The sequence below is a fragment of the Falco naumanni genome, chromosome Z, assembly GCF_017639655.2.
Source record: "Falco naumanni isolate bFalNau1 chromosome Z, bFalNau1.pat, whole genome shotgun sequence".
NCBI lineage: Eukaryota > Metazoa > Chordata > Aves > Falconiformes > Falconidae > Falco > Falco naumanni.
In genome coordinates this window covers 65,334,042-65,358,734 of record NC_054080.1, presented here as the reverse complement: position 1 = coordinate 65,358,734, position 24,693 = coordinate 65,334,042, and the positions used below count along the sequence as shown (strand labels likewise).

The window sequence follows — 24,693 nt, the reverse complement described above, 5'->3', positions numbered from 1 at the left end:
AGTCTCAAATACAGTCGAGAATTTAGATTATACTGGATCTTTTGTTCCATTGAGCTGCCATTTCTTTGTTACACTTTGAATCCGGACATTTTCCAAACAACATATTGAACCCACCCCCGCTTCCCAAAGTGCAGCCCCAGACAGCGATGTTTTGTCAGGGCAACAAATACACAAAACTGGCAAGTTTGGCTGTAAGTGGACTCTCAGGGCTACACCTATGCTCCTCAGCAGTAAGCCCCTATCCTTTACAGACCCTTTAACATGCTTTACAAAAAGCAAAGAAAAAATAATCTGACTTGAAAGAACAGTGTGATCTAGTATATGCATCTCCTTCACATGGCTACACCTACTTCAGTGCAGAGACTTTCAGTCTAAACGCGCTTAAGAAGAGTTAACATGTCAGAGGTACCGCAAAGACATAAAACTTCAGTAATGCACCGATATCCACCAATACCTTTACCTTCAACAATACCAATGTTGGAGAAATGTTGCTATTAATAAAGAATACTATATGGAGATACACTCGTTCCCAGCTCCAACTAACCACTCATACCCTGCGGCACAGGAATTCCAGCAACTTGTTATGTGTTATCCCAGCTACAGCAGCTGCAGGTGCCTTTTCTACAGCTTATTTGCATAAGTAAGATTTACAAGCTACATCATTGTTAATGCCTCATGCCGATACTCATATTAGGGGATAAGAACACAGTGACGTTTAAGCCTCTTCAAGACAACTTGTGCTAAATCCGTAACGGTATTCACACTGGAAAAACGATAAAGATGATTTCTTCTAATATCAAAAAAACACCTCTGCAAATAAGTACTTTGTCTTTTAAGTATCATGAAAAGAGAAACAAGATTTTTTTTCCTAAAATATATTTGTAGGAAATTCTAACAGTTCATTTCTGACTGAATGAAAAAGATTTGGCTTTAAACCTATCAAAGTTTTTTCTCCTTCTGCTAACTTATATCCAGTTAACATTTGCCTAGTTAACATTGGCAGCCATATCTGACAGACACAGGAGGTAAAAAATACAAGTAAAAAATACCAGCTTGCCATCAGTTTCAAGGAGGAATAATGCACTTATTCCTTGATCACCCCTCAGATTTGTAATTCTCAGGCTGTTACTCACAATTTAAAGATATCTAGAAAGAAAAGCTGCTGTTTTCTCCTCCTTTTATCCTTTATGAGGCTTTCCCCCCTCAAAATAAGTGTCAATTTCAGCAAAGAGATAGGTCTGTAATAGAAGGAATGTAAGATGCAGAACCATCTGAATAACTTTTATATATATATATATATATATATATATATATGCACTCTACAAGTAAATACCTACCCCATAAATATCTACTTTTAGCATTAGCCACAAAAGAGGTTTGTACCCACATCATGCATTTTTGCAGACAGCTGTGTCTAACAAATGTGCAAAGAGGACCGATACTTCACTGAGAGCTGCGACAGCACACTCTAGGACTTAGCTAGAGCAGGAAAAACTGAGCTTTACGGGTATTGCCTATTTCAGAGAGAAAACTGGCTTGCTATGTAAGGAAGAAAACAGCTTCACTGGTATTGCTGGATTAATCTTCCCTCTCCTGTAACACGACATTCTTATTTTAATGAGGTGTTCCTACTGTTGACCTGGTCAAGCACATGATTTAACAGTTCAGCAGAATTTTTTTTCAATGGTTGCCATTTCATACTAAGAAATGAGTCTTTTAATCATCATTTTTAAAGCTACAGTCATGTTAACCTACATAGTGTTCTTGTGAAAAAGCAAAAATTAATGATTTTTTCTCATTCTACTATACATGAAAACCAAATATGAACCAATCCTATCCTTCTAAATACTGTAACAAAGGAAAAAAGACAGAAGGTAAAAGCCATCCTACTCAAAAAAGCAATGATACCACAGATACAAGAAGAGAATTCTCGACACTGCAAGCTCAGTACGGCTCTGATATAAACATACCTTAGCAAGTGGTAAGATCATCCACAGGAGATACCAGTATTTTGAAAGCAGACCTCAAGTTTTTTCATGCAATTATGTTGGTTCAGGCTCCAGTTCTTACTAAACCATGGCTGTTGTACTCCTAGCTAAAGTGCACATGATAGTCATTGTTCTTTCAAGAAAAAAACCTCAGCAAGGGTTATTTACCAACTAATATTAATTCAAATGTGTCCTTCATACTTGTCATTTGAATATTTAGATGCTCAAACATGCTCTAAATCCAAGTAGAGCCACAAAAGATGAAGATCCACCCATCCATAACAGGAGAAACAACCAGTCTCATCCATTACACCCTTATCTCACACATACAGGGAAACACAAAAAAAAATTTAAAGCTTTTTCTGTCCAAGTGAATGCTTCACTCAAATGCCTCCACGTAAAATTAAGAAAACAAGCATGACACCCAAATTGTTTCCAATACCACAGTCAGGTGCACTACAAGGTTGGGTTTACTGGTACGTGAGAGAGATGGAGATAAGATAAAAAAAACAGGACAAAGGCGGTTCTGTTGTTTCTTTAATCACATACTTATTACTGCTGTGACTTAAACCCCTCAAGAAGTCCCAGTATTTGCATGAGGAAGGTCATGGTATATTCATGTTTCCTTATTCTGTGTCTACCAATACCAGTCATTTGCCTGTCATCCTACACATAGGACCAGAGGGTCTTTTTGGGCACTGACTTGTTGCGCCCTGGTGACAGCATGTGGCGGGGTGCTGCTGCTCTGCTCTGTGCCTGGCGCTCAGTTTGCCAGCCATGGGTGTCTGCACACCTGGCTGGTGTTTGGCACGCTCAGACCTTGCCACACCGGGGAGGCACTGGCCAAGTGCTGCTAAGGACAAGCGACGCACCCACGTCTGACAGCTAACGTGCCTCGCTGTCCCGTGCCAACATGGATGGGTTCCTTTGGGTTTGGCAACCACGTGCTGGAGCAGAGCGGGTGAGTGCTTGGACTGTCACAGCTCAGTCCCACCTGGGCAACAACCGACTGCTGAGAGGCATTTGAAGAAATGGGCTGCTAGCATGTTTCACCTCTAGCTACTAGAGCTTCTGTGTAGCTCATCATTTGTAATATAGAAACATACAAAGGATTCGACTTGCTCAGCAGAGCACACTGTTGGAAACTGAAAGCATCTGGAACAATGACTGAGGGTCAGGAGATGCAGCTGGATGCATTTCTCAATTCTGTAGAACTGGATTTCAGGTGAGAGGTACCCTTTCCGTAATCCTCCAGCTTTTTACGTAAGCCACAACCCCATTTGTTTCATTATTGACAACTGATTCCTTAAACATAGAAAACATTTTTATGCTAACTTTTCCAGAAGAATAAACAGTATGGAATATACAAATAGATACCAAGGTTTACTTGCCACATCAATGTATTCACCCCTGAGTAATGTTAACTGTGGGTTGCTCCTTAGCAACCCCAGTTTGACACAGCACCAATAAATTCTTATTTACGAGGAAACAATTTTATTGCTAAATCAATATTTTCTTTGAAAATGATCAAATGCAGCTAGTATTTAGCAATTTCCAGTAAGTACTGTAACACTGTACAGTAATCACCTTTTGAAAACACTGCTTTTAGTCACAGTTTATACCAGTGAGTATTTTATATTTAAAAACGGTTAAATGTACATTAGTAACAAATTAATTAACATAGTCAGTCTTTAAAAATGTAGGTCACTTATGAGCTTATCTAGCACAGCAAAGCATTAACGATAATTTTATTTGAAATTTAAGACCTCTGTTTAATCAATGATAACCCACCATCACTTATTTTCTTCTCTGAACACTGAACTGTAACAAATCCTACCATCCATGCAAAATTTGAAACCAAAGGTGGACTAAAAATCACAAAAATAACATCATATACTGGAAACTGATTATGTTCCACTATCAGAAGAAACATGAATCATTAGATTGGGGTATACTCTCTGATGAACTTGCAATATGGATACAAAATGCACAGGCATTATTCAAGTAGATTATGTATTAACCCTTCATTATTAAGAAACAAGGCATTTTTCATATTTTAACCCTCTTAAATAGATACTTTCACGTCTCTATAAAAATCATCCCTGGTTTGAAAAACATCTTCAAATGAAACAAAACTAGTAAGATCTCAGTAAATAGGGCATCATCTTCATCTTTGACTTGCATTTTTATTAGTAAAATTAAAAGGTGGGAAAATCGGGCTGGTTTTTGCCCATTAATGTATTTACATACAGTGTTTGGAGCAGCTGGAAAAGCACAAGACAGTGGAGAGACCTCGGCAGACACAGAAGGACAGTCTATCCATTTATGTAGGGGCTCACATATACACACAAGCTCAATTTTGCCATGAGGACAGAAACGTTGAAAAGCCTCAGTCTGCAACAAATTCAACCTCCTTCAGTCCTTCAAAGCCCATTCTACCAAGTCTTTATCAAAAAGAACAATGCTAAATAAAACCAGCTATGGGCTCCATCAACTACCTAACGAAGTAAATTTAAAGACTCTCATTAGGCATTAGATCAAGTTCTAATTGAATCCAAACAAACTGTAAAAATGACCCAGGCAATGGGAGCAATGCTCTAGTACCACCTTCCAGTTCCCCCAGTGCCATTCTTTTGCTCAGTCTCCAAACCACAGAATAAAACCGAAAGGGTGTAACAAATATAGTTCATCTGTACAGGACTGTATAGTTAACTAGGGATTTTATGTCTTGTCCAAATTCCATTAGAAATGAGATGTTCAGTTAATACTGAAGTTAATTTTCACACTCACTTCATGAGACTGATAAGCCTAGTCTATTAATTACTGCTTAATTTACTGCTACGTGTGCAAAAAGGATATTCCTAGCTTTTAAAAGCAAACATGTTGCTGATTTCTACTGTTCTCTCAGCACGCATTAGATGATATGACTTCCCAATGTTTCCCATTCCACTGTAAGCATAGCATGTACTCTTCCTGAATAGAACAAATGTTTGCCTTCTCTATTGTTCAGTGTACAGCTGTATTAATCACCTCATATTAAAATAGTAGTATAAATCAAGTCCCAGGCCTTGATTAGAAAATTTTCCAAGAGCACAAGGACCATGAAGCAAAGATGAGCTATTCATCTGAGTCTGCAAACAGACTCCTTGAAGTACCTTTGTAGTCAAAAGGTACAAGTCAGAATGGATCTTACCACTTCCAGTGCTGCCACCCATAAGCCTGTGAGCAAGCCACCTGGCAGATGCAGCACAGGTCAGCGTGACTCTTGCCATTCAAAGCTACGTGCACCAGCAAATGCAATAAAACATCTCCGAGGAGGATGTGGTGTGAAAATACAGATTGGGGTACAGATAGATTTGTGCAGAGTGTGGTATTTCACAACAGCCAAGACACTGTAGAAGGAACCAAAAAAAAACCACCAAACCCCAAATCAAAAACAAATCCAGATGACTCCTCCCTGAAAAGCAGTTAAGGCAGTTTCATACCCAGGCACATTACTCAAATGACAGGGTGTAACAAGATGTAAGAGACCTGTCCTCTCATCCTGCCTCTCATCAGTCAGACAGCTTTAGTTTTCTATGTCCAGGACATTTTTCAAGCTCTAATGATAATTGCAAGAACAAATCTAAAACCCCTATGTACATCAGCATGCTGTTATTTATACCACGTCTATAAAATCTGAAAAGACACATGAGCACAGGAATAATACCTACCTGGAAAGAAAATAAAAATAAAAATCACCACAACGTAGTTATCAAATTCCTTTTCTTCCTGCAGTTCTACTTATCCCAACAGCCCAGTTTTATTTTGTATTGTTGTATCATTCCTCTAACTAATGTATCTTTCACTGCTCTGTGAAACGAAAGTCAGATTACAGACGTATATTTGTGACCAACAAAGAAAAATCATTACTTAAATTTTAGCCCCCAAATGCCAAGATTTCTTTCTGCAGAAGTTTTCCAGAGCACTTTATCTTCTTGTATGTAAAATTTAGTCATTCAGTTTTAAAAATCAAGTTCTGTAAGCAGGGATGTACTGAAAGATGTGCTAGAAATGCCAGGCTCTAACTATTATCAACCAACTGCATCACCTTCACAGTGATGAGCTTTAAGAGCTCTCCTATAATAAAGTCTCTGAAATCTTTTCAGCAAAAACTGAGAAGACCTGCAGAAAAACTCTCCCAGCTAGAAAATTTGCACGTTTGTTCTTACTGATGCTAAGAAAAGAGGAAAAAGCAACTAATTACCAAATTACAAAATGCAATCTTACCTGGGTCCCATATTCAGACATACAAAACTTTGGCCATACTTCATAGTACAAGAAAAACACAGTCATTTTACTGAGGAATCTCAGTTCTGGGCTTTAAAGTTTATGCAGACAAAGAGGTACTCTATGATTTGTCAAAGAATTCATCACACTAGTACTTCTCAGAGCAAATGTGCTTACAAATTTTCCAGCTTAAGTTCCCTTTGCAAGCGAAAAATAATTTCATTTAAAGATACCCTTACATAATTAATTTCAGATTTTGTTTTTTGTAAGCTGTCTTCTTGCAAGTACTGTGTTTCAGAAAGCCTCTGATGTGCACATACAGAACAGCTTTGTAAATCCAGCAAAGATACTTTCTGGCTTCTTGTTGAGCCACACTAGCCTGCCAAAAGGGCACCCTCACCTCTGCTTGTTGCTATGGCCACACTGTACGTCAGGCTTGCACTTTTTTCCCCAGATCTGACTGCTTATGACAGGCCTAGGTGCTTCCTATTACAGTGCCTGCAGCAGCATCAGCAATGACAAGAGCTGGCAGCCACTGCTGAGATGATCAGCATGCAGCAGAGGACAGAGATGCTGAGGAATCTGAGCATGCTCCCTGCAACGCTGCACACAAGGACTGCTTTGAGACATGTTACACGGCATGCAAATAACACATACAGATTTGACTGAAGAAGTCCTTTTAACTCTAGCCTTCCGTGGCAGAAAAGAGCTGAATATGGGTGAACCACTTGCTTAGAAAGCAAAACAAATACTGCATTTTGCAAGGTCTCAAGCATCTGTCTGTCCCCCTGCTTCTGAAATGCTGCTGCTGAGCATCAAAGACATGAGCATTTTAATTCACATAACAACAGCACAGCTAAAAAAACTATTTACAAAGCTACTCATCATTAACTTTCAAATGTAATCTTAGTATTTTATAGCTTGTTTCATTCATTTCAGCTACTAAACTGAAAACACTTTTTTTTGTTTCATGTGTACTTGTAGGGAAGGTCCCTTTCTGCATGGGGAAATCATGGCCAAAATCAAAGGTATGGTAACTCTCATACTACCGACATACCACTTCTAATGTATGAGGGCTCAGTCCCCATGCAGTAGGAAACCAGTCGCCAATGCCACGTTTGCAGCAATAAAGCTTACCTACAATAACCAAAGGTTCACAGTGCTGCTGAAATACTCAAGAACATCAACCACCTGCAAACCCAGCGTTAACAAAGCTTAGGGTCCAGTCAGCATCCTTCAAAATCATTTGCAGAAGCACACAGCGAAGCTAAACTTCCCCCCCTCAAAAAAAAAAAAAGTTATAAAATCTTTAAGAAAATAAAATTTCCAATTTTCCTTGTATTTGTCATTTACTTATCACAACACCAATAAAGTCTGGCCAATTTCAAGCACAGCAAACACATTAACTCAAAAGATTGCATTCATGAAAAGTCCATTTTCTAGTTCATTTTGCCCATTATCTACTAAAACATGCCTAAAGATGCTCAAGTCCATGTCTGCTTGGCAGCCTACTTTTCAGTTGTTTCTGCTCCTCAGACCCTTCCTTGTTCAATTAATGAAACCGCACTATCTTGCTATTTCTTTTTTTCATACACTAGGCCCTATTGTGCCGCCTTCTTACCATCTTTTCCTGCTGGAGTTGCACTACTTTTCCACTGCCACAAGGGATGAAGTTTGCAGAAACACTGGTAAAAAGCAGAGCCTTGGTGTTTATCCTTTCTTCGTTCAGATCAGCTCTGAAAACTAACAACTGCTTTCTTGTGTCAGTGAGTACACATGAATCATATCCTCACTTTGCAAAATTACTCTTTCTTTAGACCACCCTTTGAAGCTCCTATGGGTGGCTGATGTACTACGAAAATCATCGTTCCTATATATAAGAAACCTTCAGGACAAGGTACCTGTCAATTTACCTTTTCTATTGCATAACATATACAGATACCTTGAGCAAGAGTAAGAAAAAATATCTGGCACCTTCATTTCTAGTCCCTGCAGTTAAAATAACTTTTTCAGTACCAACTGGTGCAGTGCTGCCATACTCAATCTATGGACCGCTATCAGTATACCACAAGAGAAGGTTATTTCATAATAAAATTTTACCTATCAACTTGGTGGTCCGCCTCTTAAAATTTGATTTGTGGCAATTAAAACACCAGTATTGTTAGTCATTTTGCTCTTGGCCATTAGAAAAGACATCTCTGTTGTAGCTGTTCATTATGAATTGCAAAACCCAAGTATATGAAAACTATCTCAGCCAGCAGGGTGAGGTTGTAATTCTGGGTAAAATTACTGCATTAAGGCCGTGAAGTCCGCCTTGGCCACAGTAATATCAGATAGCCTTGTTTAAATACATTAATGCCTGCTTGAACAGGTCCTTTCAATCCTATAAAATAATTCAATTAAAACCCACATACTATTACATCCATCAGACAATGCTCCTGGCTTTTTGTATGTGGTGAACATGAGTGATATAGTGGAATAGTTACAAGATTGCAGTTAACCATACAGATTTCCTGTAAGGTCCAGCTGTTTATTCCAGAATAAAATGAACACTGCCTTAGATTGCTTTATATAACTTTGAAAAACATGCTTGTAAATTTCTTCAAAAAGACAGACTTCAGGCAAAAAGAAAACCCCACTGGTTAGTATATGATGCTTATGAACACAGGCAAGCAAAAGCCACCATTAACACACATTTTATTAGTGAGGGAGAATGATGGAGGAGATTGAAAACCAGCCTGAACTAGCGCACATTACAATAATTGCTGCCTCATTAACATTTTGCCAACATCTAGTGTTGATGAAAGTGGACTGAATTCTGATGTTCAAGAAACCTGCTAACGATATTCCTAGCTGACAAGCATAACTCACGTGAACATACGCATTAGGACGCACAGGGAGCCCTGCTACTGAGCTGTGCCATGCAGACACTGACTGGGCTGCATAGCTGAACACCTGAAAGCAGCAGCAAGATGCTCTGAAGTATGCTTCCAGACTTGGATGGCCCCAAATGCATCTTAACTGCTCCACCTCAGTTCCCCAGCCTGCGAAACAGAAATACTTCTGATCTGTAAATTGAGTGACATGAATGTCATGGTATATCGTTGTAGCACAGCGCAGGAAATTTTTAAACATAACTTGCAGTGCAATTAGACAAAAAAGGAATTTTAAGGGTTTGTGTTGTCTCACAGGTAAAAAGCTAACTATCCTGGTTCCAGCTGGGATACAGTTAATTTTCTTCGGTCAGCAGGTGGTGAGCAGCTACACCGTGCATGATGTGTTCCTTTCTTCCTTTCCCTCTGGATTTTATTCTTTCCTTCCCCCTTTTCATTATAACTGTTACTGTCATCATTGCTATTACTGTTCTTTCATTTTTAATCTGTTTCAATTATTAGATTGTTCTTACCTCAGCCCTGGAGTTTTACATTCCTTTCCAACTCTCCTTCCCACCCCTCAGGGTGAGAGGGAGTAATCGAGCGGCTGGGTGGGGCTTCGTTACCAGCTGGGGTTAAACCATGACAGAGAATGATGCCGATAACACACTGATGCTGTAGTCAGGGTAAGCACAGCTCAGCAAGGACTTCGCTGAGGACTTTTCAGTTTCCCACGCCCCACCAGTGAGCAGGTGCACAAGAAGCTGGGAGGGAGCAGAGCCAGGACAGCTGACCCGAACTAGCCAAAGGGACATTCCATACCACATCATGTCATGCTCAGTATATAAAGCTGAGGGGAGCTGGCCAGGAGAGGCTGATCGCTGCTGGGGGACTGGCTGGGTATCGGTCACGGGGTGGTGAGCAACTGTATTGTGCATCACTTGTTTTTTACGTTTTTCATTGGGTTTTATTCCTCTCCCTCCCTCTCCTCTTCCAATAATTACAATTATTATTATTGTTATTATTTTTACTTTTATCTCAGTTATGAAGCTGTTCTTATCTCAGCCCATGGGTTTTAACTTTTCTCCTGATTCTCTCCATCACACAGGGAGGGGAAGCAAGGGACCGCATGGTATTTAGTTGCTGGCTGGGGTTAAATGACAACACTAACTCAGTTATTTATTGTGGTTTATATTCTGGGCTGTTTTAAATAAATCCATGAACTACTTCCACACTTTTTGTACAAATTAGAAGCTATCCTTGACCAGGAAAGATGAAATATTACTATAGAAAACTACATATGTGCATTAATTGCAACTGATATTTCTTAACTATAATAAAAGATCAAAATAAATCAAATCCAACCAGAAGGTATGCTTCCAGTTTAACTTTGTCTTCTTGCTTTCCCTCCCCAAATAAAATCAATAGCAAAAATTCACAAACCAGCAGCCTTTCCCCTAGCAATGATGAGCAGAGGGTTTAGTTAAACATTGAGCTGACTGAGTAAAATCCCTCAGCAAGACAATTTCATTAGCTGATCATCTATTAGTGGGCTACAACTCAATTAACAGAAGTAACAAGCTGTTTAAATTTCATTTGTAAATAATCTCATAAACAGGCCCTGCACATCAGCTTGATTCAGTGTTACTCCACTGCCTGTGATTTACAACAGGTGGTACTATTGCCTGTGCAGCTCCATTTCAGCACCCAGAGAGGCAAGCAGAGCGGATGACAGGCGGGACTCACCCTAGTACAGCAGCGTTGCCCTTGGCTGGAGGTCCAGATGCAGCAGTGCCCATTGCAGCACAGCTCTGCCACCAGGCACCTAGCCCTGCAGCCACGGGGAAGCTGCAGCTGAGCTGCTCAGAGGTGAGCCCCAGCTCAACAGCCAGGTTCTGGCCACTGCCCTGCTCACACAGTCCCAGGCAGGATGAGCAGCATCACTTTTCACCACGCCTCAGCTCACCTGCATTCAGTTTTGCAGCTACCTGGGGGACCAGCTGCAAGTTAGCTAGAACTGGGATCAGTTTCTATTGAGATATGTTCTATTTAAAAAAATAAAATCAGAACAGGGTGTATCCATCCATAATACACTTAATTCTATGTTAAGTCTCCTAAATATGGAAAATTTTGGCAAATGATACCAAAACCCCTACTAACGTAACTGAGACAAGAACAGTTCCTCCGTGCAGTTTCTTTACGAGGCCGAGTCTGAACTGACATTTCAGCAAACACCACATCCATTGTACCAAAACTTTACACAGCAGCAGAACCTGCCTCTTACTGGAAACAAAAAAATTACTAAAAAGAATAAAATAAGAGGCTGCTGCTCTTTGAAATGCTTCATATCTTACAGTCTAACCTTGATCACAGCAGCACACTACTATGAATAAAATGCAGGAGTTCTTGGCTCTAAATACTGGCACAAGGAGCCACAAGTATTTAGATACTTCCAGTAGCCACAAATTCCACCTTTATTATTAAGCAAGAAGTTAGGAAGTACTCATGTTCATGAAGCCTTTTCCAAGTAAAACCTTCAGAGAGGAAAAAAATAAAAAGGCAAACCCCACCACCAGTATTTTTTGTAATGTGCCTTTCTGTGGCACTTAATGTTTGCATTTTAACTTTACATAATTCAACTGCTGGAAAAATTGTCATAGTTTTCAAATCTTCTATTATGATGGTTGACAGTAAAGTTATTTTCCCACATCAAGTCTTGGCTATTTACTCCATAACATTTTGTCTATATTATTCTGTGCCGTTACAGTAAAAGGAAAGAATCTTTTATACTGTGGCATTTCCTATAAATGAAGAGGCTACAAAAAGCGCTGTTTGTGTGCTGTTATGTGGACCATTTGCTTATATTTATGGAAAAAAATTATCAAGTTATTAATGGCTGGAAAGCTATGCAATCCTAGAAGCAGCTAAAAAGCTGAAAAGTGTTAAATCATAGGAACGCGCAGAGAGGCATCATTCCTCTTACACAGCTCACATCCAGGACTTCTTAAGCAGCAGCAAATGACATGTGCAGAAATCGATCAGGTTTTTTTTCTAATATTGAAAGTACAGACTGAATCTGTGAGATTAGGGGTTCCTAACTTGTTTCGGAGCCTTAAAATGCCAGTATTCTTTGTATTGACTTTATGGGTCAAGTTGAGGTTCCTTTCTGCTGGCACAGAATGGCACAGCCTGTGCGCTGTGCTTGTTTGAGAAGAGCCCCCTTGTGAAGGAGCTCACCCCACCACCCAACTGAGATACTTGCAGTTCACAAACACCTGCTCGTCATGGCCCAGGAAGGCAAACGCTTGACATCGTGTACCCACACATGGAGAAGGGGCAGCTCAGAACTCAGACACATTGACCTTCACCCACCACATTTGCTTCTTTCTCAGCAACAGACTTACAGATCTATCACACCACCAAAGCCCCCAGTTAACATCCTCACTGGAGAACAGGGCATTTCATGATTTTTTGTCCTTTGGCAGCAACCCAACAGCCCCTATGGAAGCAGCATGCATTTGAAAAGAAGAGATTCAGTCACTGCTGAACTGGTACCACTGCTCCATCCTGAGTAGTGTTGTTTCTGAGAAGATGGAAGTGTTCATAAACGATAAGGCAGCATTGGTGCAAGCCACCTGCATGAGAGCAAGTTTCACCCATTATCTTGCTGCAGCACATTGTTGCACAATACAGACAGCAAAGTGTTATCGCCTTGTTTTGTACATACATATGTATACACACACACACACACACCTCGCTCATCACTGCAGTTACCCGAGGGCAAGTCTGCTGATCTCCAGAAGCATGAGCAGTCTCAATGGAAGCAAGTAAGGTTGTACACAGGGAACTGCACTCCAGCCCAGAGGTCTTAAAGTCCTTTTGGGCTGGCTTCAGTGCATGGAAAGGGAGGAGTGTGCCTGGGCAGGCAGTCCTTCCTGACCTCCTCAATGCTCTTTTCCTTTTCTCTTGTTATGAAGTACGACAGAACTGAGGAATATGCACAATATGCATTAATTTAACCAGGCTCACCACTTAATCAGTACTCCTTTGTCACTGTAGAAACTTAAATCCGTAATGAATAAAAACTCTCCTGATGCTGCACTCAACAAGCCTTTTCTTGCTTATAGCTGCCCCTTAATTGCAATCTTCATCAGAAGCAGCACTCCGAAGAGCTAACCAAATCCCCTGATTTTCCTAGAAAGATCTGGGAATGTAAGAACCAATTAAACTACCATGTCAGCCAGCCAAGTGTGATGGCATTGCCAGACGCTATAGAAGAGTACTGTCACAAAAGAAACCCCATCAAGTTTTTCCCCTGGATATCCAAGTTTTTTAAATCTGAGAAGCAAAACAGAGATGCTGCCTGCTCTGCAACAATTTAGTCATGACAACAGATTTCTTTTCTACTATTACATTTCCAGCACATATTTTTCATGTGCAATAGCTGAAACCCAAGAGAATGACTGATGTTTAAATCACCTTAAATGGATATGACAACATTATCCTGCCCCCTAATTGGAAACAGGTCACTAATCGGTGGCTATGACAGAAGAGGGTACAATTTTATTCTGGCTGAGCTTCTAGATTTGGAAAAAGTGTTGCAAAAAATTATGCTCTTACACATGTAATTTCTGTAGACAAGCTCCTATCCATGTGACAAACCTGTCCCCAGAGTTGGCAGCAAGAACTCAAAAAAGACAATGCTAAAAACTAGCCTGTTAAAAAACTGAACTAGTGGCATAAGCCATGTTTATTAGTTCCATACTCAGCCTACCTAGGCTCCTGCAAAATTACCAACCACCACAGCACTTAAGCTTTTCCACAAAATAAGACAAGGATAAAAACAGATGAATGGACTGAATCAGAAGTCACAGCCTGTTGTTAGCTCCATATATTCTGGTCAGGGAAATCCAGAGAGCTACTGCTAGCCTGCGGGAACACGATGCTGCTTCTCTATCCAGTGAGTGCCTGTGAAGAGCTGCCAAGAGGCTGGAGGTGCCTTCTGGCCCCCTCCTCTTGCCCCAGCAAGGGTCATGCAAGAATTCAGGCAGCAGGGCTCTCCCCTCCTCCTGGGAAAACACAGTGAAGGTAACACAACTTGTGCTTAAGTGTGTTAGGGAATTTACACACGGTCCATTATTTGAACCAAGTTATCTGAACCAAGTTTAGCCTCACTCTTTCCCCAGATATTTCATTAGTCAGCCTCCCATTGCCTGTGTGGACTTTTTAGCACTGTAAAGGAGGAAAGGAAAAATACTTTTTAGCAGCAGGAAAATGTGATTATAAACCAGCTCAAATTGGCAGGGGAGGGACTTTAACGTAATGTCAGGAGGGAATGTTAGAAAAAAAAAAAGAAACTGAACAGATTTCAAATTGTCTTTGTTTCCATCAAGTGTAATTTTAGTTTACGTTAGATGTTTACAGGTAGGTAATTTTTTTTACAATAAAATACCATTAAGATTATTGTTTGAGTACATGTAATGGGTGACAAGTACAGGGCCATAAACATAAACCAAAATTCCATTAATATTTGCTCAGAGTGTTACATTATCATAGTCTTTGGAATTTAGTTGATTGATAACATTGATGCTTTGGGCATCTTCAAAGCAATCAAAATCTCAGAAAGGTTTGGGGCTTTTTTTAATAGTAACCAGCACTAGCATCCATCTGTAAATAGACCTGCTTTAATCTGTAAAAAGATTTGCACATACTGGTATACAAGTTGGACAACTATAATTTATACTTAAAAAATAGTTTCATAGTTAACATGGTTAAACTAAATAAAACCTAAATCTTCTTAGCTTTGACACCTAAAAAAGCTTCCTGGAGAAAAGGAATTCACTTAAGTTTGTAGCGGGAAAGACATACCCATGAATAACCTTTTCCAAACTCTTGTTCATTACCAGCTATCACCAAATCCTGCAAAACCACTGTCATGTGCAGTAGACTTAAAACTAAAACAAAAGCAACCTGAAACTTCTTCCACATCTAAAACCAGATAGCCAGACACACAAAAGCAACACACTAGACAAGTTTGCAAAAATCATCATTACAAATTACAAAAAATACATTTCTGCGTTACCAGTTTCACTGTAAGTATTCCTCCACATTTGACTAACTTGCAATTAATACTGTCTAACAGAAAGTGGTTCTTGTATCTTTATTATTACCATTCTTCATCTATTGATTGTCTGTCACAGAATAATTCTCAGATTCCAAATCAGGGACTTAAGCTAGGTGCTGCCAAACTGCACACGGGAAAGAGATGGTTCTTCTCCCAGAGAATTTAAAGTCTTGACAAAAAAAAAGCAGGTTATTCATTAAAAGGAGGGTTTTTTTTTTAATTTTTTTTAAATGTCACTCTGCAACCTGCAAGTTCTAGAAAGATAATTTGCTTACACAAGTGTATCAAAGCGTACCTGTGTCTAAAGTTAAAAACCACAACCAGCAAGCTAGTAGCCACCTAAAAACTATCTTTTTCAACAGATGTTACTCACAGCTCACTTTAACAGAACCTTCTATGGGTTAGCATCTCTGGAAATCAAAACCATTAAATAGAGGCATCTAATTATGCCTTGGGATCCTACCTCTAGTGACCCAAACTGGTAAAGTATTTCCTCAAATGAATTTATTTCTGTTTGAGTAAGCATCATGCAGAAAAACACAATACAGCCACAGTCCACTGATGTTAGCCAATATTAACAGCACATCGTATAGAAAATCACAAATACATCTCCAAGAGTGAAAGACATTTCAGCTGATTTTCCAAGTTTAGAAATTTTTCTAGTTTCAGAGCCTTTCAAGACATTACAGGGTTTCTAGAGGAGTATGAGGATGACAAACTTCCTATGCTTTTAAAAAGATGCTGGGATTCTCTTGTTAGTACCCAATTTCAGAAGCTGGTGTTTAAGAAAACACCAAGTACTGTAATATTCACAAAAACATAATGACAACTGACAATACTTTTAAATACTATGTCCTTTTGAAATCAGATTTATTTACGAACTATGCCCATGGGTGCATCACAGATCTATCCATCAGTTACTTCACGTGCAATGCCTCCAGGCACTTGGAAATGTTGCTTATCACAGGAATGGCTGGGAAATGGGAAATCATCTGGATATTACAGTCATCCTGGCATAACTTCAGCAGCCAAGCATCATGGCTGGCTTCCTACAGAGCCGACCTAGAGCACGTTTTCAAAGTTTCTGGGGTTACACTTCCTGCCACAAAATGCTGGGGCTCATCCACAGGCTGCAGAGCACACTGTGCCTACTGCTCCCAGCAATTTTAAGCAGGGAGGAGGATCTTTTTGTCTATCTGCATTGCCCCACTTGTGGTCATCCAAAGCTGTGAGCTGGCATGCCATAAACTGCTGCTAATTGAGCAAAAGGGACACCTAAATAAAATAAATACCCTTGGAGCAGGATAAGCTAACAGAAGACCTATGCAGGCATTACTGACAAGAAGGGGATTCCACACGGATGCAATCAATGGTTCAGACTGCCAACTCACCACTGCCCAGAGAAGGACTGGAAATGAGACTGACTCCCCGGCCTATTTCAGGCATTCAGGACGCACAATAGTTCCCTCCCAGGGTATTTTTCCCTCTTCTATAACAGCCTTTGCATGATGGGTAAAAGCTTTTGCCTGGTGCAGGGCTACATTCTTATGCTACTCCTTACGCCTCACACATGTTCACATAAGTAAGGAAACACTGACAAACATGATGTTACATATAAAAAAAAAGGGGGGGGGGGGGAATGACACGACACTGGGGATAAATATGGGAAGCTGAGAATCTGGCAAAACAACCCCATAATCAACCAATCTTGTGGGGTTGTTCTTAAGGAAACCCAGAGAAAGGGAAAGAGGGAAACATGGTGAGAAACCATGTCCTGTACCAACAATGTTCTTTTTCTTGGTCTTCTCATCTGATTTTATACGACTCACTTTTGGGTTACAGAACTGGGTACTCTTGAACATTCATTGCTGTACTAAAGTCTACGTCCTCAGCCTTGAGCAAAGTTTCTCTGCTTCAGTTTCTCTACAAACTAAACCAGTATCATTTACCTATGTGTTTCATTGAGATGCCACAGTTTGCAGCTGTATTCCAGTAGGAAGTGCTGTATAATATATGCTGGATACGTTTTACTGATCAGAAATAAAATCATTCTTTAGAACAACCTGTTACACACGTAAAATTAAAATCCTTCTGCATTAAATTTTCTCATATTATTATATGGGCTTGCTGATTTATATTCAAGATTGTTCACATTATGGATAATGGCACCAATTTACCTTTTATTTTAATTTATTCAAAACAAAATTAAAAACCCCAAACACTGAAATATGTCACAGATTTCTATACAGGGGGGTAGACTTTCCAAAATCGTGGGAGAAAGATTACCTCAGGAATTGAATATGACCTGCAGAACCAAACAGCAGCTATTCCTTTCCAATACAGTAATACCAGTTTTTTCCTAAATACTGCAACATGAAACAGTAAGTAGCAATAAAGTGCTTTAGACATGTACATCTATATTTGATAGATCAAACAGACTGAGGACTGAGTAGAAATTACTGCAATATACAAATCCTGGTTTTGATGTAAAGCTTGGCAACATTCTTACTGACCTTCAGATTAACTAGAACAACTAGGCTTACTGTGTACCCCACATCCATCTCGCGTCTGTATGATCTTATGCTGGAAACAACAAGATCAAAAACTTTTTCTGAATCACATATTCCTTTTCATTTGAATAAACACGCGTGAAGAATGTTTATCCTGTCACCTATGGCAAACAATTAACTAGTTCAAACAAATACAAACAAAACATAGTATCAGATATAGCACCTTTGTGTTTACTTGAAGATGCAAAGCAGCTGTCATGTTTTATTTTAAGAACAGATGCTTTTCAGGTAAAAACCTGAATATACTTGGCAAAACTTAAGACAAATCAATTCACAATTATTCTAGAAACAGCTTGTCCTTATTGTTCATACAACACACTGCATATCTTACCTGTTACCGGGAGGTAATAAGTAAATACTTGAAGAAAGTCCAGGATCTTGTGAAAGAGTGGCTATGCAGACATCACAAGTGAGGGAACAGACAGGTGTTCAAACTTGTTAGCAATGAGAGATCAGGCCCTACATGTCAGTCTGATTACTCCCTTCAAAAACAAGGATTCAAATAGTGCTAAACAGACCCTGAAACTCTTTTTGTAACTTGCCGGTACATAGGCAGTATGCCCATAATAATGAGATCTTTCAACTGGCAATAAAAACTGGTAACACAGTTCGGAGAATAGGGAAATGCCAGGCAGATAACTCTTAGAACTGAGATGTAATTGCTGCTAAGAGTCTCTAAAGACAAGAACAGTAAATGGGATATTATATTATAGGACTAAACCACACAAGAGTGCAAATACCTCACACTTTACATGCAGGCTGAGTCGAACATGGACTTAAAAACAGTGAATAAGAAACAAAGGCAGTCAGAGCAAGACAGCAGAATTTTAAGAAGGTGTAAGCCAAATAAAATATGCTTAGTATTTTGTGACTTCAGAAAAAAACTAATTGCAACTAAAATGGCTATCAGCTGCTTTCGCAGACGCAAGAGGCAAACCCAGAGTACCTAACCTTTCTTCTTCTCTCTCATTGAACATGTAGCTCCACACTCAGTTGACGACAAATACAAAAACAAATTCTGAAGCAAGACAGCAGGCTTATTAATTGGGCTTTGAAAATTAACTGTAGCAACATAGCTACATATTGCTTGTAAGCCAAAATCATTGAAGAAAGTGAACTTATGAATGGAGCATGTGGCAGCTATTTCAAGCTGTGAAACAAAAATACACACGCAGATCACAACAGATACTGGCACATAATTCCCTAGCTAACACGCATCCTCAGCTTCCAGGAAGGGCAGGAAGAGTGCGCTCCGCCTCAGAAACACACCTCTGGGTCTGTCGTGACTATTGTGACTGCACCTCGGTTCTGAGCGTGGTCTTGTAACACATGAGAGTGGTCAGCACTACTGTTTACAAATAAATTTAGCATGCAGCTCCCCTGGGACCAACAATTAACTTCATCACCTCCTGATGCTACTTTCCACACCGTTTTCTAGGAAAGATCCCTAGTTCAACCCCATGGGATGCTATGAAAAGAAAGAGCAACTGAAGGGCTTATCTTTTTGGCTTCGAAACTGAGACACACCGGGAAACGCTACCGCCTTCCGTCACCAGCACCCCTTTCACAGCTTGCCCTGGTAGGGAAGAGCACTGCGCGCAGCCGGCAGCACCGGCCCGCCCGGCGCCCCGGGGACCGCGGCTGCCCAGCCCGGGGCTCTCCCACGCCGCGGACCCGCTCCCGCCGACACCGGCGTGCGCGGCCGGCGGCGCCGCAACGGCGACCCGCTGCGGGGACCGTCTGCGGCCCCGCCGCCCCCCGCCCCGGCTGACGCGACCCCCGCACCCGTCCCGCCACGGGGGGCGCGGCCGCGGGCTCCTACCTTGTTGGAGGCCATCTCGCTGACGGAGTGCCTGGTCTGCAGGGTCTCCAGCTGGTCCAAGCACCAGTCCAGCTCCTCGAGGGTCTCGCTGGCCAGTTTTTGGTAGGCCTCCTCTGCGAAGAGACACGGAAAGGCGTACTCAGTTCGCAGGCGTTTCACAGGGCTAACGGCGAGCTCCAGCGGGCCCATCCGCCGCCGCCCGGTGCCCACACACGAGTGCCGCTCCCTCATATTGCCAGCCCGGCCGAGCCGCGGGGCCGCGCTCTTCCCCGGAATCACCGGGTCGGCCACCGCCGGCGCCGACAGAAACTTCCTGCCGGCCGCGCTCGCCGCCGGGCTCGCCTCGCCTCCCCTACCCGCCCGCCACGGGGTGGGGGGCGCGGCGGCGCCGGGGCGCCCCCTGGCGGGCAGCGCGGAGCTACGCGGGCGCGCTGCCGGTGCGGGCGCGGGCGGGAGGACCCCGCCGCGGCGGCCACCGCACTGTTGCGTTTCGCAGCCCCGGCGGCGACACGGCTGGTGGCGGGGGGCGGCCCCGGCGGCCTCGCAGGTCCCGGGCGGGACCCGCCGGGCCGGCCTGAGCCGCCGCCCCTGTGCTTTCTTACCGAGCCCCGGGGGCACCATGAGAGTCAACGGGCCAGTGCTTATACAGCGTGGGGAAGGTGTACGGGCGGGCGTCAGGTGCTTGGGGTAACGATGCTTGGAGCACCGGCGGCCAGCGGAGCGCTCGGTAACGGCGGCAGCGCTCGCACTCGCGGGAAAGCGCGCGCGTGCACGGAGCGTCACGTGGATGTCAGCGAAGAAGGAGCCGCTGAAAGTTTTGGAAACGAACCCGGCAACGCCGTATGTGCAACGGGCCCGACAGCGACGCAGATATTCGCGGTTTAACCAAAATCGCTCTGTGCCGCACTGGAGCCAGGCAGGGGTTTCCCTTACAGAGAGGCAGGCACTCCCTCCTATCAGCAACTCCCCAACAGCAGATCTGCTGGTATGCAAACAATTTCAGAAAAATAATTCCACATCTAGGGTGCCAGCCTCACCTACAAAGCCTAGCGCTTTTTTTTCTTTCTTTTTTCTTTCCTTTTTTTTTTTCCTGACGTAGATCTGAAGGGGCGAATGCTTCGCTACACTAAACTCAGCGCTGAGAAGAGTTTCAGCCCAAGCATGCTGTCTTGCAAGCTGTGTATCTGAAACATCAAGTTTTGAAACTCCTGGCACGGGTGATCCTGGATCACCTACATGCAAATGTAACCCCAAGGCACAGAAACGTTTGTTCAGTGGGCTTGTTATTGCCATCTAAAACATCTCCCTTAACTTGTTTCACATCACATTATCTGTACTTTCAAAATGTCAGACAAGCAAAAAATCAAGCAAACAAATTAACTAAAACACATTTTTAAATTAAACACCCCAACACGGACCACTGCCAAATAGCTCTGTGCACTACTGTTCAACATCTAGGGTATTAGTTTCATATCTTTACATTTCAGAATATGTGCTCAAAAACTTCAGATTCTTTCACAGCTGTTAAACCTCACATACTTGTGGTTATTGCAAAACCACTCCACAGTTATGAATAATGTCCATTTGCCTCAGGAAAAAGGCAATGTGAGAAGAAAAGGTTTGGACTGAGATTAAGTAGCAGAACTATTTAAAGAAAATTTTGCAGTGCCTGCCTGTATTGTGAGTAACCTCCCACTTGAGCAAACACAATGCTGATACTCAAAAGAAAAATAATCCACATTGAATTGTAAACATGGTCTTTCAGACTTGTCATACCTCCTACAAATTCTATCAGATTCAAAAGAATTCCCCTGGCAAAAAAAAAACAAGGCTTTTCTAGCTTGTTTAGCTATCAAAAGAGAATCTGTGACGTTCTGCAACACACAGACATCACAGCTGACTAATTCTTGAACATGACTGGTTTACTGACTTTACAGTATAGATTTCATCAAGATCAGTACTGGAAACAGACATAACTTTCTTTATAATATGTTTGTAAGTAGACTGCATTAAAAGCTTTTGATGAAGTGGAGATGTGGTTAAAGTATGCATAATTATCTGATGACCTTATACAATTATGTAATTGAGGATAAAAAGCATAATGAAGATACTTTGTTGCTAGCCTACAGCCTACCCTTCAGAAGTTCTTGAAAATCAGATATTGGGAAACTTAAGAGGGTTGAGGGTTTTTTGTTGGTTTGGGCTTTCTTTCCCACAAGTAAGCATCATCACTTCTAATACTTAGGAGAGTAAAAGGGTAAGATTTTCCGAGAAGTATGAAAACAACAAAATAAACTTGACAAATACCATATTTAGGTAAAAGTAATAAAACACTCAGTTTGTTACATATTTTAAAACTTGTTATCAATGTAGCAATAACACACATTACCAACAGTACCTTACATCCAGGAATCCTTATCTACTATCCACCTTGCCATATATCTCAAAGCACATTAGAAAGCAGAATTCATCACTCACATAGAAGTCCCATCACCCTTAGGATATTTCTTACGATCTGTTGTTTCTGACGTCTGCACTTCAAGAGTCTGTGGCTGCGGTGGGGACTTGACTGACCACTGAGACTGAGTAAACTTCTAATGGCCACCGCTCAGCTAAAGACTTGCTGGACTCAGCACCTCCTGCCAGTTCTCAGACTGCAGAGCCGTCAGTCCAGCCCTGATAGCTTAAATGGAAATAAAAGGGTTTCTAACTGGTGACAAAGTACCCATCAAACAAGCACGGGCCGCTTTGTTCCTGCAGTTCTGAAGGGCAGAACAACCATAGGAAAGCTTTTTTCTAAACAGTACTGAAACTCTAAATTTGGGCCACACTTTTGTTGTTATACAATGTGGTGGAAAATGTTGTCGAGGTTAACAGCTTTTCAAGTATAACACCCTGTCACCACTAAGCTAAGAATAAAAAAATAATTATCAGCCATGCAGCTTTGACAGCCTCACAACAATTTTTCTGACCTCTTTCTTACCTCTAAGGTAGCACTCTGTAATTATGCCTAACCAGGACTGATCTACTTACCATTTTTTTTGGAATAGGCATATGATCACCCTTCCTCTCCCCGCCAGCCCCCACCCCCTCCCCCACCCCTGCCTGATGAAGTCCTAAACTAGATTAACTTCTGTAAATGAGAGGGTTTTGAAATTTCAAACGTTTTTTAATATTAATAAGAGGGAGAGAAACACAATTTAAACACCAGTTGCTTTAAGAATTTGCATGTTATTTCATATATGCTTTAAAAAAAAAGGAAGTGACAGCAAATGTTCTCTTTACAGTTCACAGATTACCACAAACAATTCCACCACATGTAGCTTTCGGTAAAGTACATGGAAAAAAACAAATGAAAGGCTAGCAGAAAGAAAAAGGTCTGCCATAATCATTTATCGCTGCACACCTGTTTTTTTAAAAAAAGAGTGTTCTACTGCTTGTTTTTATAAAAGACTCGATTCTTAGCACACCTAACTCTCCACCAGAGATAGCTGTACTTATATTCTCACACTTACTCAGGAACAACTTCTGTTCAAAATTTTCATAGGGGAAATTTACTATATGGCAATAATAGGAACAGTGTCCACATTATTTACGTTCATCATGGTTCTCATAGATGGTGTCCCAATACTCCCAGAGAACGAAAAGCAGTATTAGACTTTTTTACTAGCGCTCAAGTGTATTTATACCAACATTTGTAGTACTTTGAGGAAATTCTGCACAGCAGAACGAAAAGGTAAGTACAGCATCTTCATTGTTGTCCAATTAGTTGAGATTATCTGAGTGATGCAAAGAGACTGAAGAAGAGTTGTCTCGGCAAGCACACAGCCAAGGGCTTTAACCACTGTGTTGCCTTAAAATGGGAGTGTCTTGGAGGCAAGACAAGGCCATGGCTGAGCAGTGGTGTGATCCAGATAGGCTCAGCATTTGTCCTTTGGCTGTCCAGGCAGCTGGAAGAAGTTCTGGAAACCTCCAGGCTACTCTAAATGAAGATAAGCTGAAGATCTACTTTGAGGACCAGACCCTGGACAACTTTCCTGAATTTTCTGATGGTCTTTTTGCTCTTCTGCCTAGTATAAGTTTCAAGTTCAGTGCCACAGAATTGCTGGGCCAAGAGTTTCAGTTTCTCTTACTACTACAGCATTTTTAAAAAGTTCTCTTTGGCTCAAACTAAGATATTTTTCTGTAAATGGGGATGTTCATACTTAACTGATGACCTCTATATTGAGCTGACTGACATTTTAGTCAGTGTTGGCACATTCTATTAAACATAGCCGTATTAACACTGATTCAGTGTAGAAATAGCATCCATTTTCTTAGTCACTCTTTTACAACTGAAAAAAAAAACACTTTGCTTTTAGGTTTTACTGAGAAAATTTTAAATATTGTGACTTAAAAGGCTATCTTTGTGGAGTGTTCATATGTTGGTAAAATGTGGTTATGAATAGTATTTTTTTTCCTAGAAATTGCAGATATCCCTCCACAATCACAAGTAAAACAAAATACTCTTGATCAGATTTTGGAATGAGCATCTGGGAAGACAACTCAGCTGCATCAGATTTCTCAGAAACTGTTTTGATGGTCCCACTCTGAACACTCACTTTTTCCCATGCCAGGAATCTCTCCAAGTTTCCATTCCAGTGTAGAAAAATCCTTTGTACCAGTTAGTAGCCTTATGCATAGCTGGACTGTGTCCAAATGACTAGGACTATTCTTCATTCAGGATGTGATGATCTGCAAGACTGCCCCAACGTACTCCTTTATACAATGCCAGCAGCACTAGCCTTAAGCTATGGAAAGTGCCTTATCTCCTTGAACTCAGTATGTAGTAACCTCTAGGAAATAAAAGGAGCAAAATGATAAAAGTCCAGTTATGCACAGCTTGTCAAAACACTTGACTACACTTACAAAAAAGGACCATATGAAGAAATACACACACAAAGCACACATTAAATTAGGATCTAGGAAAAAAGGTGGGGTTCTCCCCCCTAACATTTTGTATTTCTGCCATGATGTCAGAGAAGTCCACTATGCTATAAAATGATCT

General features: G+C 41.2%; 1 protein-coding gene across 2 annotated transcripts in view; it reads right to left on the bottom strand.

Moving 5' to 3' along the window:
* The window catches only part of PDE4D (phosphodiesterase 4D), a 355,973-nt gene that overhangs the window by 29,362 nt on the left and 301,918 nt on the right, over positions 1-24,693 (bottom strand). For both annotated transcript variants that reach the window (XM_040579497.1, XM_040579498.1), the window contains exon 6: positions 19,647-19,759. In XM_040579497.1, coding sequence (XP_040435431.1) covers positions 19,647-19,759 — 113 coding nt within the window. The remainder of the gene's footprint in view (positions 1-19,646; positions 19,760-24,693) is intronic.